Genomic DNA, 17,573 nt, shown 5'->3' with positions numbered 1-17,573 from the left:
TGCTAAGCTTTCAACAAATTATACATGCCACCTTCCACCTGTACCCAGCCTGGCTCTAAATCATTATCTTGTCCCTTTTCTATTTTTCTGTGGCATAACCATTTTAACTTCCTATCCAGTCCAAAACTTTTGGAAGTTATCTTTAACTTTCTTCATTACTAATATCTAGTGAATCACCAGGTCCTATTATTGTTGCTTCAAATAAATACATAATTTTACTTTTCTGTTATTGCCAGTACCTCACATCTAATTAATTATAACAACCTCTTGATTGGCCTTCATGATTGCGGTTTATCCCTCCCCCCGGTCTTTCTTGCATACTAGGAATTTTCCTTAAGTACTTCTTTAGATGGACCGCTTCACTTAACTTTGCTCAAAAACTTTCCATGCATCTGTTTTCTGCAGCTCAAGCTTTGGACCTTGTCTGCCTTTCAAGGCCCTCTCTATCTCTGCATCCCCCATTTCCACTGGACGTCCAGGACTTACAGTGGAATTCTTCCAATTCATGCCTTCATTCATGGCATTCTGATTTCCAGAAGGCTTTCTTCTTTTCCTTTCTGTCAGTTATCCACCCATCTTTCAAGACTAGTTCATAGCAGGTTCTTTCATGCAGCCCTCCAGGTCTCACAGAGCTCAGACTATTTTGAATTACCCTAATGCCAGTAAGCACCATCATCCAGTTTAACACCTCCACCATGGTTCAGTCAGTGGCTCATTGTGGTGCTGTCATTTGTTAGATACTGAGCTTAGGCCATCTGCTGGCTCATTTAAAATAATCACAAAAGAACCAGATTATGTTAAAACAAAAAACAAACAACAAAAAAAAACATTATGTGCTACAAATATTTGTTATCTCTTGATTCTCAGAGAGTTGTGGTTGGAGATGCCTCCGAAACTGCTCTTTTGAAGTTCTCAGAGGTCATTTTAGGTGATGTGATGGAGATTAGAAAAAGAAACCACAAAGTAGCTGAAATCCCTTTTAACTCAACCAACAAATTTCAGGTGAGTTTTTCCTCACAACTGAATCTTTATTACCACAAGAATGGCATTTCTACCTGTAAGTGTTCTCTGGTTAGTATGTATTTTGAATGATATTTGACTTCAAAAGTAGCCTTCAGGGATACAGGTCCTGGGCATCTGGTATGCCCAGAATAGGTTTCCCTTGCTGGCTTCTTCCCCTATGCCAGAAATAGGTAAAGAAAAAAGAAAAGTGAAGATCTTCTCAGGGCCTGGATGTTCCTGTGAGTGATCAATCTACATTACATCCATCCCCCACTCCCACACATATGCCACCTCCACCACCACCAGGTACCATTTGCACAGGTGAGGGGCAAAAGCCACATCCTAAAGGATAAATGAAAACTGGGGAAATGGGGAGAACTAACATTTAATGCTCCCTTAGTCTGTATCTGGCAAGTTGCATACATTCTCTCATTTAATCCTCATGATAAGCCTGAGGTGGGAGTAATTAATCTCAATTTCTAGGTGAGGAAACAGGCCTTTAGAAAATGTTGATGTGACCAGAGTTCCCAGGCATCTAAGTGGCATAACCAGTTTTCACATGTCTTTTCAACTCCCAAGGCTATGCTTTGTCTACTACAACACAGAAGCTGAACAGTGTAGCTTGGGCCTTGTGAGTAAACCTTGCCCTTCGTGAAGACCAATGAATAGTCTCTCAGATGACTGTTACCAGCCATGCTTTTTCTAGTTCTGCCCCATATGCAGTTGACCGGGACCTCCTTTCTACCCATTGCTCAGGAAGAAAATGGCTATCATTGCCTATCTGTATTCACTCATTCCAGACCAGCCAATGGTCAGCTAGCTACATCCTCCTCAGAGTGGGACAAATGACAGTTTGTAGCCTGGTTTACTGCTGCAGGTGGGACTTCCCTTAGACCAAAGCTGAGAGCAGGCCCTTGTGACTTGGTCTTTGCATAACAGGAAAGTATATAAATAAGATAAACATGTTTGTTAAAAAGTTTCTGGTGTTTACCCTCACATTTTGTTTGGACGGCATTTAGGATTGGGAAATAACTGTTGCAAACATCTTTGTGGATAACCAGCCAAAGAAGAATTGTAGTTAGCCAAATAGACAACTAAAAAATGTATGAAGTAAAATATTAAAGCCAGTAAATCAGATTTCTTGTTCAAAACAGAAAGGAAAATAGAATGAGTAATGATCCTTATATAACAATAGTAATGATAGTTATTATATGCTAATTTCTTCATGTATTCAATCTGTCAGTTCTCTCAACTCCATAAGATTGGGAATGAGGAAACTGAGGTACAGAACATTATCCCACAGCTAATAAGGGCCAGAGCCATAATTGAATGGTCTTCTAATCAGGGATAAGACTCGGAATCATGCTGGGGCTCCATCTACTCTAGTAAAGAATTTCCTCATCATGTGAGAAATGAGGAAAAAGCAGGTTCCAGGAGGCCTCATGTCCTAAATGTTGAAGGGGAAAGTAAGCTACCCAGAGTTAGGACTACTCTGATAGTCTCACTGATAGGAGGACCTCTGTGGTTTCCTGCAGAAGAGGCCAAAGAGCCATTTTGGAGGCTGTTAGTGCCATTTTATATCTATACATAAGCAACACTCAAAAAAGAGTCTCCTATGTTGTGACCTTGGAAGGTCTCTGGGGTATCATTCAACTAAAGGAAACAAAGGAGAAAGTCTGTGTCTTACTGATTTTAGAACAGCAATTCTCCAAACTGAGACCAGCTCATAAAAACATTTCTAATAGTTTGTGGCAAACTGGAAAATTAGGACGGTGTTTTATGAAGTTTTATATAAGGATGAATGTATTTAATTTAAAAGATTATCCTTTATATGCTACTTGATTAAGATGGGGACTCTGGAGCCTGCTAGTCTGAATTCAAATCCCAGCTCAGCCACTTATTAGGGCCAGTTAACCCCTTGGTGCCTCAGTTTCCTTCCTTGTAAAAGGTAATAATAATAGTACTCACAGCCTTAGGGTAGTTTCAAGAATTAAATGAGTCAATGTGTGAAGCACTTAGAAGAGTACACACTATAGGGGCGCCTGGGTGACTCAGTGGGTTAAGCCTCTGCCTTCAGCTCAGGTCATGATCTCAGGGTCCTGGGATCGAGCCCTGCATTGGGCTCTCTGCTCAGCGGGGAGCCTGCGTCCTCCTCTCTCTCTGCCTGCCTCTCTCCCTACTTGTGATCTCTCTGTCAAATAAATAAAATCTTAAAAAAAAAAAGAGAGAAGAGTACACACTATAAAAGTGTTTATTGTTTTATTTTTTAAATGTTAAAATATCCTATCTTTGAGGAAATAATAGTAATAATAGATGGGAAGTTTGGGTTTGGTTTGGTTAGATAGTTGAGGTTTTTTAAATATGTTTACTTGGCTATTAAAAAATATATATACATTTGCCCTCTACTTTTTTATATTTTATTGTGCTCCACTTTGGTATGCAAAAGGCTAAGAACTAGAATTTAGAATCAACTGATAGACCCACAATGGTAGATTTTTTTTTTTTAAGTAACATACTGATTGTCTTTCAAACACTCCAACTTCCTGAAATTCCTTTCAAAAGTTTAGAAGAGCACCTGGTATATAACAACAGCGTCCATAAGACTAAGCCATTTTATATAAAGTTTTGGGGTTTTTTTGTTTTGTTTTGTTTTGTTTCAGATTTTTTTTTCCAATTACTTTATTAGGATGAATCTAGAAGTAGAATCAGTAGGTGAGAGGATTTTTGATATAAAATTGTGTTACTTAATTGTCCTGAAAGCCTATATGTAAGGGTGTCTACTTTCTCCACCCCTATCATTTTCTTTCACTACCAGGCAGTAAAACTGGATTGATTTGGAGACAAAGGGGCATAGGAACTCCTACTGCCCTCATGCCTGCCTGAACTCAAAATAGCTTGCTACCCATGATAGGGAGGTAGAGACACGAAGCAAGACAAAGTGGCTCATGGTCCCTTAACTCCCATGGGCACCCCAGATCTGGTTCAATACACAAGACTTCACAGCACAACAGCCACATCTAGCCTCCATAAAGCAACTAGTTTCTGTTTGAAAGATGAGATCTACTTACTTTGGATTCAAGTTCAGGGTGCCTAAACTGGACCAAGATTAGATTTCCACATACTACTTGACCACAAAATAAAAAGGATAGAACATGCCTGTAGTGAACACTCCTTTTCATGTCAAGGATAAGTAGTCCATGAGAGAAAGGTTTATCTTTAATCTTTGTTAATTAAGAAATTGTCCATTTAAGGCCCTTATGAGTAAGGATGGTGTCATCATCCAATGGCAGGGAATATGTTAACATGCTCAGTTCCTTCCCTCCCAGCTCTCCATACACAAAACCGATGACCCCAATGACCAGCGCTTCCTCCTGGTGATGAAAGGGGCTCCTGAGAGGATCTTAGAGAAGTGCAGCACCATCATGGTCAATGGCCAGAAGCAGCCTCTGGACAAGAACACAGCCGAGGCCTTCCACACAGCGTACATGGAGTTGGGAGGCCTGGGGGAGCGTGTGTTGGGTGAGCTCTTGGTGACAGAACCCTTACCTGTCACCTGTTGGGTGTGAGGCTTTATGCCAAGTCAGGGCATAAGTGGAGACAGGCTTATTATCTAGCTGTACGTAGCTATGGCATCCACATGAATCATAGAAGAATATGATAAATATATAGAAGTACTGAGGAGGGTGGGATTGCTTCCAGATAAAGAATATCTGGGAAGATTTTGTGGAAGGAGTTATATTTTAAACTGGGCCTTGCACAATAATTCTTGAAGGGAGGTGAGGGAAAATATTTGAAGTAGAGGGAACAACATAGGCCAAAACACAGAGTTAGAAATGGATGGGATGTGTGCCCACATTGTGAGTGAGCCAGTCTGTGTGGAGTGTGGCAGGTAGATGAGATGACATAGTTCCTAGGAAATGGGCAGGAAACATAGATTGGAGGGCATGATATGGAGTGCCTTATGTGGGTGAGGAACTAGGGTTTCATTCCTCAGTCAGAGAGCCACAAAAGGCTTTGTGGTGAGTGAACCAAACAGATTTACAGAGTTTAATTCTTGGCAGTAGCAGGGAGAGGAGAGGCATGGGTCTCAGGAGGAAGTGGCAGCCCTCATTGAGGTAAAAGAGGGTAGGAATTTGATCCAAGGCACTCATAATGTGATGGAGGGGTCAGACACAAGACTTCATGGAGGCAGAACAGGTAAGACTTAGCAACTAGTTAGAGGAGAAAAATAAGTTAAAAATAATGTTGAAGTTTCTCACTTGCCTATTAGGGAGAAAATACTGCCAGTAATAGAGACAGGGGTTGTCGGAGGTGGAGGAGAAACCATAAAAATACAGCCACTGGTAGATGCCTAATTGTGGTAACTTAAGTGGTATGTTCTGTCATGAGAATCTGGGTTGACAGAATGGCACCTGTGAACTACAGAATATGAATTCAGGGTAACAGAAGTTCACAGTTGATGATACGGCTCATTAAACATCATAAAAGTTCTTGCCAATAGAGAGGGAATCTGTGGAATGTGTATTTCTAAAGGATATTTGGGCTTGTAAAGCAAATGAAATAATTAAATGAGGTGATAATGCTTTAAGCATGTCTTAAATAGCCCACAGCACCAGGTAGTGTTTTCAATGCAGGACTGATACCCATCTGACAAGAATCACTCTAGGAACCTTGTGTTTGCCCCCTCAGACTCTGCGCTTTACTGAAATGTGTAAGGCAGTGGGGCATGCTGAGAATAAATTTGATATAAAAGCTGATGAGAAAGCCACATGATCTTAGGGGTCCCACCAGACACAGGAATCCCTTCTACCTTAACCTATGAAAAGCAGATGTCTTCTGAGTAACAAAAGGTTCTCCATTCCTAATGGCCTTTCTCTCACACTTTCCTTGATTAAAGACCAAGCTTCATACCCTTCCCTTGGTGTCCCAGATTCTTTCCCCAGTTTATGTAGTAGCACATGCTGTTTTCTCTGCCTCAGATGGCCTTCCTATCCCTAACCCTCCCTTCTCCCTGAAAAACTTTTAACTCTTTTCTCAAGAGTCAACTCCCATGTGACCTCCTTGGGGAAGTCTTTCCTGATTCCCCAGGTGGCTCTACCCTATAACACTCACTATGCTTTTTTGTGCTTTACCTCTTTATGTCTCTGTCCGTACAGTAAACTGAGACATCTTCCGAGGCTAAGGCTACCCCCTCTTAGTTTCTATATCCTTAGTGCATACCAGAAAATCCAGTGGGCACATAGTAAATTACCTTTTGAATGAACTATATCCTTCCTAGGGGTGCCTGGGTGGCTCAGTGGGTTAAAGCCTCTGCTTTCGGCCCAGCTCATGATCCTGGGGTCCTAGGATGAAGCTCCGCATTGCTCTCTGCTCAGCAGGGAGCCTGCTTCCCTTCCTCTCTCTCTGCCTGCCTCTCTGCCTACTTGTGATCTCTGTCTGTCAAGTAAATAAATAAAATCTTTAAAAAACAATACGTCCTTCCTAATTACAGCTTGCATGTTGAAATTGAAAGAATGAAACAACTCTAGTATACTCTCAAGTATTAGTAAAATAGTAAAGGAGTGTGTGAAAATGTTCCTCCTTTTATTTCTTACCAAATTTCATTGACTCCCAAATTCATGTGCATTCCAGGTTTCTGTCATCTCTACCTGCCAGCAGACGAGTTTCCAGAAACTTACACATTTGATGTAGATACCATGAATTTTCCCACGTCTAACCTCTGTTTTGTGGGGCTGTTATCAATGATTGATCCCCCTCGGTCCACTGTACCTGATGCAGTCACCAAATGTCGAAGTGCAGGGATCAAGGTGGGAGTTATTATCCTGACTTAGGAAGTCCTCCCTTTATGTTATCTAAGGATGTTTGTCATAGGAGATAGTATTTAAATCTCCGATAAATATCATAATACCCTTCTTTTTATCTCTACTTTCACTATACTAAAATTCTAGTAATTGTCCAATAAAGGCAAAATATTGTGTCTGTATGGAACAAACCACGATAGTAGCATGTGAGAACACCATGAATTGACTTTATCTTGCCTTAGACTATGATAGACAATAAAAGGTTTTATTACTTAATCTTAAGGTTTGGCCTCCAAAACCCATTTGCCTTCATATTACCAAAGCCAAAATAATTAATTCAATTACCGTGTTAATAGCAAGACTGTTGAATCAACATGAAGCTGTCTCAAGTACATGTCCACTAGCCCTTTCACAAGTAAGGTAACATCCAAAGGAAAGGGCCTCCTCTAATGTCAGAAAAGGAAATGAAAGAAGCTCAGAAGCAAGGACAGAGCCAATGAGATCAGTGTGTTCTTCAGAGACAGTTTTGTCTTTGATCTAAAGATCAAGAACTGCCCATAAGGGCAAACCACGATAATCACTAATATTCTACCAGGTCATGGTAGAGTAGGTGATACTGTCTGGCCAGCCAAGTTTCTCATTGTCCACATGCCTTTCTCGTTGTTTGTGTTCTAGGTTATTATGGTTACAGGGGATCATCCAATCACAGCAAAAGCTATTGCCAAGAGTGTGGGTATCATTTCAGCCAACAGTGAAACAGTGGAAGACATTGCAAAACGCCTCCACATTGCTGTGGAACAAGTTAACAAGCGGTAAGCACAGAACCAGTGTAGCAGAAACTAAAGTTCTTATTCAATTCCTTATCCCTGTTGGCTCTAAAGAGCTGTGCTATTTGGAGCAAATCCTCTATTTGCCCCACACTCTTTCAGGGTAATGCCTGGCTGGTACCATGGTACCACTGGTATCATGAAAATTACCTGTGATATATTCCTTATATGAAATTTTAAAACCTAAAAACCCAATGGAGCAGATCTGAAAACTTCAGTGCCACATTCAGAGTGAGAAAAACTGAAACAAAATGTACGTGAAATTACTTGCCATTGATCCAGTTGTATAACCAGGAAAATTAAGAACCCTCTGTGTTTGGTGCCCTTAGTGCTTATTTTAAGTATTTGTTCGGTTGCTTCATAATGTGTAGCTATATGAACATACAGTTGTCTTTTTTATTTGGTAGTAAATAGAATGAAAGCTTCCTGAGGAAAGACTCAGTTTTTCCTTCTGTCTCCTAATTCTTGTAGTCATGTCTGTCCTTTAGTCCATTTGTCCATCCATTCATTCATGTGTTAACTTCTTTCAAGAATTGTTTTTTTCTTCTTCTTGTTGTTTTAAAGATCTCATTTATTTATTTATTTGAGAGAGAGGGAGATCATGCATAAGCAGAGGGACAAGAAGAAGCAGCCTCCCTCCTAAGCAGGAAGCCCAAGGTGGGGCTCAATCCCAGGACTCTGGGCTCATGACCTGAGCTAAAGGCAGACACTTAACCAACTAAGCCACCTCAGTGCCCCTCAGCAATTAATTTTTGAGTGCCCACAATATACCAGGCACAGTCTTGGACACTGGAACTGTAGTAGCAAACAGACCAGACACTATCTCTACCCTTGGGGAGCTTTCCATCTAGGCAGAGGGACAGAAAAACAAAAGCTACTTCTGATGTGATAAGTACAGTGAAGGACACACAGAGGACAAGGGTTCAAGCAGTGGGAGGAGTCCAGAGTCACCTGGACTGTTGACAATTTAAATGATTAAAGACTCCAAAGTCTCAGTGTAAAAATAAATGTCATTGGCTTTATTATAATTTCATGAATGTGGGGGGAAAAGGGAGAAACCAATGAACCTCTTCTGGTTTACCCAAGCATTTATACTCTTCAGAATACAGATCTGTCAGTTAATAAATTATTACCAGGGCAACAAATTACCAATTAAGACAACCACACAGAATTCTAGCTTCTGGGCACAACAATACCTGAAAGTCTGAGAGTATTCCAGCACTCCTTTGTGTAAACAACATTCATCGACAAAAGATTTTTGGAGCTTTTCTTAACTTATTTTTTTAAATTATCTAAATTGAATTAGCCAACATATAGTACATCATTAGTTTTTGATGTAATGTTCAATGATTTATTAGTGCTCATCACATCACGTGCCCTCCTTAATGCCAAAAATAATAGGATTATACATAGCCATGTAACTCATCTCACTGAATGGGAGATGGGATAGATAACATGGACCTAAAAAAGCTCCAAACATGGGACGCCTGGGTGGCTCAGTTGGTTAAGCTGCTGCCTTCAGCTCAGATCATGATCCCAGGGTCCTGGGATTGAGTCCCGCATCAGGTTCCTTGCTCAGCAGGGAGCCTGTTTCTCTCTCTGCCTCTGCCTGCTGCTCTGCCTGCTTGTGTTCTCCCTCTCTCTATCTCTCTGACAAATAAATAAAATCTTTTAAAAAAAAAAGCTCTAAACTAAAGAAAAAGGAGTGCAGTGTTTTGTGAATAGAGTGTATAAGCTAAGATTTGAAAACAAAAATGTGGAGTGTTAGCCAAGGGAAGGTGAGGTGAGAGACATGCATGACTGGAAAAGGGGAAAGACCTGTGAAGGCCTGAGGGCAGTGGAGAGTGTGGGGCACTCAGGGCTGGGAGTCCCATGGGCTGTAGGGGAGAGCCAAAGGGTGAGGTTCAACAGCAACAGCTGCAGCTGGGCTTGCAGAACACCTTGGGGACTCTGGGGTCTGCTCTAAGCACAGTGGAAAGCCTCTGAAATGGTTTAGCAGGGAACATCACCGTCAGATCTGCATAATCAGTAGTTTCTAGAACCTTACTTTCATCAGCCGCAGACAGCTGTTTTCCCCAAAAAGGACCTCAATAATTGTTCTGCCTACACAGCTCATTGTGCTGTAGACACTATAAATCGGAAATAAGCAACAACAAAGAATGCTTACCATGTGTTTTGACATAAGCTGAAGTCTAGGACCCAAAACATACAAACAGGAAGGTTTTTTTTTACCCTCTTTTTACTCCTTAAGTCAAACATTGCCCCACAGATGCTCCCACCCATTTCTACAAGCAAAAGGCTACTTGGCCTATTCTGATTGTATATCAGAAAATGACCTTCCTGTTTCACCTTAGTTTACTATCTTGAAATGGGGACCAAAGTGTTCCCAGAACTCATAACCCCTATCTTCCCACTAAAGTATTAGTATTAGTACTAAAGTATTAGTGTCAAGGACATTGGGTTCCAGGTGAAGTCAAAGAGGCTTCAGCCTACTTCCTGCCCAGAGCAATGTTTCAGCCTAAGATCCAAGCTTTGGCCTCACTCAGTTCCTTCTGGCCCTTCTAGGGACGCTAAAGCTGCAGTGGTGACTGGCATGGAGCTGAAGGACATGAGCCCAGAACAGCTGGATGAGCTCTTAACCAACTACTCAGAGATCGTCTTTGCCCGGACATCCCCCCAGCAGAAGCTGATCATTGTGGAGGGCTGTCAAAGGCAGGTGGGTGGTCAGCAGCACCCAGAGAACCTTTCAGGTCTGTCACTGTCCTGTAGGGAAATGCACGGCTGAGATTTGGATCCCAGATCAGGGCTATGACACTTCTTAAACCTCTCGAGAGATAATTCTTTGCCTATCTTTATAACCTTACATTTCTACACTCTCGGGGCTGCCCCTCCAACCTTCTTTGAGAGCTTCCTGCATACAGGGCTTTCTGACAATGAAATATTTTTTCTGTGGTAGGTGTGCATATAGAAAGATTTGAAAATGTAAGATACAGAAGAAAAAATTTAAAGACAATATATAAAAGATCTACTTTAGTCTGCCATATACAATGGTTTTAATTATGGAACACATCTTGTTAGGAGTTTGTTGTTCCTGCTTCTGGGATTTCCCGGCTTTATCTTTTCCCAAAAACAGGCCAATCATCTCAGTTCCAGTTGGCCTTACATCTGGAGGGAGGAAAGGGAGACTATGTTGATCTTCCTTCTCTATGACCCCTTAGATCTGTTGATTCCCATTTTCTCATGTGTCCCCATAGAATGCAGTTGTTGCTGTGACAGGAGATGGCGTTAATGACTCTCCAGCTCTAAAGAAGGCAGATATTGGGATTGCCATGGGGATAGCAGGTTCTGATGCAGCCAAAAATGCAGCTGACATGATCTTGTTGGATGACAACTTTGCATCCATAGTCACAGGGGTGGAGGAAGGTGAGTGAGGTCTCAAATGGTCTTACGAAGACAGGGGTCACCTGGGGGGATCGAAAGCAAGTCCTATGAAAGCAACATCTTTGCCTAGGTCGCCTGATCTTTGACAACCTAAAGAAGACTATCGCTTACACCCTGACCAAGAACATTGCTGAACTGTGTCCCTTTCTGATCTACATCATTGTTGGGCTTCCCCTACCCATTGGCACCATTACTATCTTGTTCATCGACTTGGGCACAGACATAGTAAGTAGCACTAAAGGGAACAGATTCTGATAACTGACCCAGGAGATGTAAACTTTGGGGCCATTACCTTCAAGGGTGAGGAGATGGACTATAAATTAGTGCTCCTCAAACTTCGATGTGATGGGGCCAGAAGTTCTGCATTTCTAACATGCTTTTAAGTGATGCCAATTCTGCTGGTCCACCAGCCACACTTCAAAGCAAAGGACTAGAGAGATCTCTCAAATGTTTGGAAGTTAAAACCACTTCACTTCCAATAAGAGCTTTTCAAGACGTCAGTTCTTAAGCCTCCCACCAGCATATGCCATTGGTCAGTTTCAGCTAACATGCCTCCCTTTCCCTTTGAGAAGATAGAGCTATCACTTCATGGCCCCTGTAACACCAGGGGCCCAATGGCCTATGTGATAACCCACAACTGCCCCTTGTCAAGTCAAAGAATCTGTGATCTGGAAGCCCGTCACCTATATGCAGTTAGAAGTAGAAGGTATTGACATGTGATCAGGCCTCATTTTGTCCTACAATAATATCACCCAAACCCTTCCTTCTTCTGGTATGTATCCATTTAAGAAAGTATCAGGACAGTTACCCACATGGTTCCAGTTTATGTAAGCAAAGGGGGAAAAAGGCAACAGTGAGCAAGCTGAATTCACAGTGAGGATGCTCCAAATGGCCACCTCCTACCCTCTTATTTGATACAATACCCAGGCAATCAACACATTGCAGAGAGACAAAAGATATCTTTGCCTTAGAGGGGAACTGGGATCCTCGTGGTTTACAGTCAGATCATTTTCCAGGCTCTTTCAATTCACTTCTTTTTCTCCACTGCAGTGCTTCTCACAGTGTGGTTCAGGCATCACCTGGGGAATTGTTAGAAACAGATTCTATGGCTCCAGCTCAGACCTTGGGAGAGACCCCAGGTGGGAGGTGGGACCCAGTGATCTGACCTTTAACAAGCCTTCCAGGTGGGAGGACCTCTGAGAGAACCAGTGTGTTCCAGTGGCATGCCTAAGGAAAAATCTGCCTAGAGGGGGAAACAACATGTTTTATAGTTAGCATCTTTAGAACTGCCAGCACATGGTGATTAAAAAAAAAAAAAAAAAAAAAAGATTGATTTTTAAAGCAAACTTTTTTTTAAATTCTCTAGAAACAATGAATCCCCATTGCCTACACCCTGGATAGACCAGTTACATAACCCTACCACCACCACAGTCTACCCACCTCCCACCCTGAGGCCCATAGTTATGCCACTGCCATTATCGCTCTGCTGGTACAGCACAGTGTTTCAGGGCTAGGCCTTATGGACTGTCTCCCCTCTAGATCCCCTCCATTGCCTTGGCTTATGAGAAAGCTGAAAGTGACATTATGAACAGGAAGCCTCGCCACAAGAAGAAGGACAGACTGGTGAATCAGCAACTTGCCATATACTCTTACCTGCACATTGGTACGATGAAGCCATTGCTAGCCTATCAGATAAAGGACCACCCCGAGAATTCATTCCAGTCACAGTCAGAAACTGTTTTTCCTTGGAGGCAGGGTTGGGATGGGATGGGAGGAACCGAAAGGAAAGTGAGCACAGGCGCAATTCTGAAGTCATGTATAGAACATCTGTCCTTACCTCTTGTGCTTTCAGGCCTCATGCAAGCTGTGGGAGCTTTTGTTGCCTATTTCACTGTGTATGCACAGGAGGGCTTTAAACCCAGCATTCTCATTAACATCCGGGTGGAATGGGAAGATAGCAATGTGAATGACTTGGAAGACAGCTACGGACAACAGTGGGTAAGGGAAGGAGGCTCTGCCTTCAAAGTCCTGCTATTCCCCTCCTCTCACTGCCTTGCCAAGACTGATGCAGAGATTTCATTTCCCTGGACAGCCTTGATGAGACAGAGAAGGTGGAAGTTTTCTTAGTTAATAGGGCTTATGGGCTGCTTTGTTATATTGGTTTGGCCTTTGCCAGAACTCAGCCTCCTCTCTTGAATTAGATGCCTTGAGCTCACTTTCTTACATTGGCTTTGCAGTTGATATGGATGAGTGACAGGTCCAACAATATCCACAGTGGGGCCAAATCAATTAAGTTAGCATCTTCACTACTCAACCGAATAAAGAAAAAAAAAGTTTCTTTCCAAACACAAGGAGGTGATCCTCTGTCAATCTTGGTGAGTAGGGAAGAGAGTAAAACTTCACAGAACTACATTGAAATATTCCTGAAGTTTTCCCTCTGGGGTTTCACAGTCTCCTCTTTGTCCATTGACAGACATGGTACCAAAGGAAATACTTAGAATGGATGGGCTATACGGCTTTCTTTGTTGGCATCATGGTCCAACAAATAGCAGATCTAATCATCAGGAAAACCAGGAGGAACTCCATCTTCCAGCAGGGTCTCTTCAGGTACTGCCCACATCCAACCTGGTAGTTCAGCCTTGGGAATTCGATGCAGTAATGATGAGGGTTGGGCCTTTAATTCATGAGGCCTTGACTCCCTTGATTGTGTGGTCCTATGGCCATGTGAATTCAAAATCTGTTTGTCTTTTATGTTTCTTGTAGAAATAAAGTCATCTGGGTGGGGATTGCCTCACAGATTATCATTGCATTAACCCTCTCCTATGGGCTTGGAAGTGTCACGGCCCTAAATTTCACGATGCTCCGGTGAGTTCCTTTTAAATAGTAGACAGGAAAGAGCCATCCCTGTCTGAGCTGTCACAGCCTAAGTAAATATTAGGATTCCAGTGGGTTTTTTTCCCCTCAGGCTTTCAAATGAGATAAAACCAAATTGGCTCCATTTTAGTCAGAGATTTTGACCTGTGAGTTTTCCCAGAAGAGGCAGTGGGTCTTCTAACACCATCCCATCTCTAACTTCACCCAGTAGGCCACTTCGAAGGCATATATTGCTTCTACCAAACACAGTCCAGTTTAAATAAGAAGCTTGCCAGTTTTATGTTGTATAACCCAATGGATGTGTTGTCCTTTCCAATAGGGCAGAAAAATGAACAAGAAGCCCTCTGCCCACTGGCAGGGTACTTGGCCCTTTCTTTGGATACATTCAGACTTACCTTCCTCCCTTCTGCTTCCAGGCCTCAGTATTGGTTTGTGGCTGTGCCATTTGCCATTCTGATTTGGGTGTATGATGAGGTGCGAAAACTTTTCATCAGACTCTACCCTGGAAGTAAGTAGTAATAGGATTTTTGAGACTCTGCTTATCTACTTCAACAGACTCCTAATTTCTCATTAACCTTTTTCTACCTCTACAGGCTGGTGGGATAAGAACATGTATTATTAAGACCACCCTATTTCCCAAGCCTCCCAGTGTTCTTCATCTTCTGGCTGCATCTGGAAGACCCCTGCAACAGCAACTTATCAAAATGCAGAAAGAGAAGGCAAAAAATAGTATGAAAGATACTTACTAAGGTTTTGTACTTTCAGAGATTCAGCTGTTTATATATGATTTGCCTCTCTATACCCATCTTCCTGTTCAAAAATAGGTGAACTTCAAGGGAAGAATGACATGTTGATATGTATATAAAGTTCACTCACGTTAAGTAGTCTTGGGTAATCCAGTCACCTGTTCAGATATTCCTGCTAGATAAGATTGCTCAAACCTCCATTCCATACCTAACTAAAAGTCCAGTGACCTCCCTAGATACTCTGAATGGGACTTCATCAAGATCAAAACTTTTGCACAGCAAAGGAAATAGTTAACAAATCCCAGAGAGTTTTTAATTTCATAGTCACCATGCTTAAAAAAAGGTTACTTAGCTAAAGGTTTGCAAAAGGTGGAAGTGATGGCAGATTTACATCACAGCAATATGGGCAACCTCAGTTTTGACTTTCAGACATCCTTCTTAACTGTTCCCAGTCACCCACTGCGTCCCTATTTATCCCATACCATCTCACCAGTCCTTTGGGGCCCTCCCTCCTCCCAGCTGGACTCCTCCCTCCACGTCGCCCTCAACTCCAAAACTGAGCTCCATGTCCATTGTGCACAGCCCAGCTCCAGATGTTCTCCCAACCCAAAGAGGTTTTCATTTACCGTGATTCAGCCTCAACAGGGAAGCACTGGGGTTTAAAATGGTAGTATTTATTTCATGTAAAATGGTTGCAAAGCACTCTCTGGCACTAATTTTATACCAGTTAAGTTTCATGCTTTAACTTCACTTTATTCATGTGTGACGCATACATCTATGTTGACAGCCCCCAGGAGGCCTCATTTTTAAGTAAAAGGTGTTTTATAAAACCCAGTCTAATTGTTGTATTTTAATTAATTTGAGTTTTTCTAGAATGCAGAGCATAGGGCACACAAAAAAGAGATGTGAATTCAATTAGTTTTTTTTTTTTTTTTTTGCCTCATCATTTTGTTTTTCTATGGAAGGTCTAAAAATACAGGATTTACCTTCTGAGCTCCTCTCAACCAACATCCCTGCTCTGTATCCTGAGTCTGATGTGCCTACATTTTTAAGTTGGGATTTCAGGGGGAGGATACACCTTTCATCAGCAGCACTAGGGAAAGCAGTTTTCATAGCACTTGACAAAACCTGAAAATTGCAATTTTGTTAAACTTTCCCACTCTCTGGCCTACCCAATCACTTCTCCTCCATTACTCATTTAGATAAGGACATTCTGCTGCTGATGTCTCTAGGCTGGTGTCTCTGACACAGGAAGAGGGAGACACAGAGCCACAGTTCTGTGGCATTTTCTCAGGGGTCATGCTGAAAAGCATAAAAGAGGTCAGGGGCCATCGTTGTAACTTTTTGTTAATAGATTACAATGTACAGTGTGTATTGTATGTGTATATACAAGTGAACCATGTTGGTGTCCTCAAGGTCTTTCATCTCTATTTTCAACCACAATTAACACTGGGCTAATCTCACATCAGTAGTAGCAGTGAACTGGAAACACTTTTCAGGCAGCAACATTATGGGCTTCTCATTCCAGTCTTGACAAAGCAGCTAATGCTTTCTAAACTTCAACTAAGAATAATTTGTCCTCACTCTGTTTCTTGCCAGACTGTCTGAGTGCTCCTGGCTGTGACGGTTGGCAGCTCTCGGTCCTGCCAGAGCCAGCCAGGGAAGGCTTTTATAAATATAACACAAACCTTGATTTGTGTTATATTTATAACACTTGATTTGGGATTTAACTTGAGGTTGAAAGGAGTAACATTTGAACTAGAAGTCTCTTCACAGAAGGAGTCCTGTCTGGAAAAACTCTCATATTACACATACCTACTCTTACAAAAAGTTGATCCTCAAATATTACAAACATAACTAATTAAAGGAATCCCAGAAATGAGACTCATATATCAAGTTGCTTTGTTAAGTGGTAGACAGAATAAGGCAATAAAGTCCCATGTCAAAGAATTGTTTTGTTTTGTCTTGTTTTGTTTCTTGGAGGGACTACTACATTGACCCACTAAGGATGGTCTAAATATGCTTTAGAAACAATAATAGAGTTAACTTTAATTGGTTTGGCACAGTAACTCAGGGAAGCATAAAGCTGGATTTATGAGTCTGTTTTTGTATTTTGTAATTTATTAAAAAGATTTTATTTATTACAGAGAGATCATGAGCAGTGTTAGTGGGAGAGAGAAGTAGGTACCCCCATGAGCAGGGAGCCTGATGTGGGTCTCAATCCCAGGACCCTGGGGTCATGACCTGTGCTTAACCAACTGAGCCACCCAAGTCTTTATTTTAACTAATACATGTTTTAGTCTGTTTATAAAACTGCAGCTTGTCTTAGAAAATTTGGAATATCCAAGAATAAAAAGAAAATTAAAATCACCCTAAATCTCACTGTTTAGTAATATATCTAAGCAAAAGAGTAGTTATTTCCTTGGGGCTTTTCTATACATATGTTTATTTTTAGCCAAATTGAAATATGAAGTTTCCATTCCACCTTTTTATTTACCACTGAAGATGTGATTTAATGATTGTGCAGTATTGCGTATTAAGAACACTTTAATCAGAGTCCATAGTCTCTCATGGTTCACCTCCCCTTCCAATTTCCCCCAACTCTATAGAGGGCACGGATTGCATGGAGCACGGGGTGTGGTGCAAAAATAATGAATACTGTTATGCTGGAAATAAAAAAAAAAAAAAAAAGAACACTTTAATCATATCCCCACTGTTGGGTGGTTCATTTGTGTCTGAATACTCATCTTTTTCTAAAAGGCTGAACCTGTCATTAAATCTTGTCATTAAATCTTGTTCTAAAATATCTCTGATTATTTTATACTGATTCCTCCAAATGGAGTGGAGGGTTGAGAGCATTTTTAAGAGTCTTGATACACATT

General features: G+C 41.5%; 1 protein-coding gene across 2 annotated transcripts in view; it reads left to right on the top strand.

Annotated features, from left to right (window-relative positions):
• Positions 1-16,668, top strand: part of ATP12A (ATPase H+/K+ transporting non-gastric alpha2 subunit) — a 28,539-nt gene extending 11,871 nt beyond the window's left edge. The window contains exons 11-23 of one of the 2 annotated variants that reach the window (XM_032315213.1): positions 868-1,002; positions 4,329-4,521; positions 6,634-6,809; positions 7,479-7,615; positions 10,196-10,346; positions 10,885-11,053; positions 11,142-11,296; positions 12,611-12,734; positions 12,924-13,069; positions 13,545-13,678; positions 13,835-13,936; positions 14,362-14,453; positions 14,539-16,668. In XM_032315213.1, the coding sequence (XP_032171104.1) occupies positions 868-1,002; positions 4,329-4,521; positions 6,634-6,809; positions 7,479-7,615; positions 10,196-10,346; positions 10,885-11,053; positions 11,142-11,296; positions 12,611-12,734; positions 12,924-13,069; positions 13,545-13,678; positions 13,835-13,936; positions 14,362-14,453; positions 14,539-14,567 (1,743 nt within the window). In that variant the 3' untranslated portion in view covers positions 14,568-16,668. Of the gene's footprint in view, positions 1-867; positions 1,003-4,328; positions 4,522-6,633; positions 6,810-7,478; positions 7,616-10,195; positions 10,347-10,884; positions 11,054-11,141; positions 11,297-12,610; positions 12,735-12,923; positions 13,070-13,544; positions 13,679-13,834; positions 13,937-14,361; positions 14,454-14,538 lie in introns of those variants that run through there. The other variant, XM_032315214.1, reaches the window with a different exon arrangement.
• The last annotated feature ends 905 nt before the right edge of the window (positions 16,669-17,573 follow it).

The sequence above is a fragment of the Mustela erminea genome, chromosome 15 (genome assembly GCF_009829155.1).
Source record: "Mustela erminea isolate mMusErm1 chromosome 15, mMusErm1.Pri, whole genome shotgun sequence".
Lineage (NCBI taxonomy): Eukaryota > Metazoa > Chordata > Mammalia > Carnivora > Mustelidae > Mustela > Mustela erminea.
Note: the sequence above shows the minus strand (reverse complement) of the source record. Positions and strands in the feature narration are given on the sequence as shown.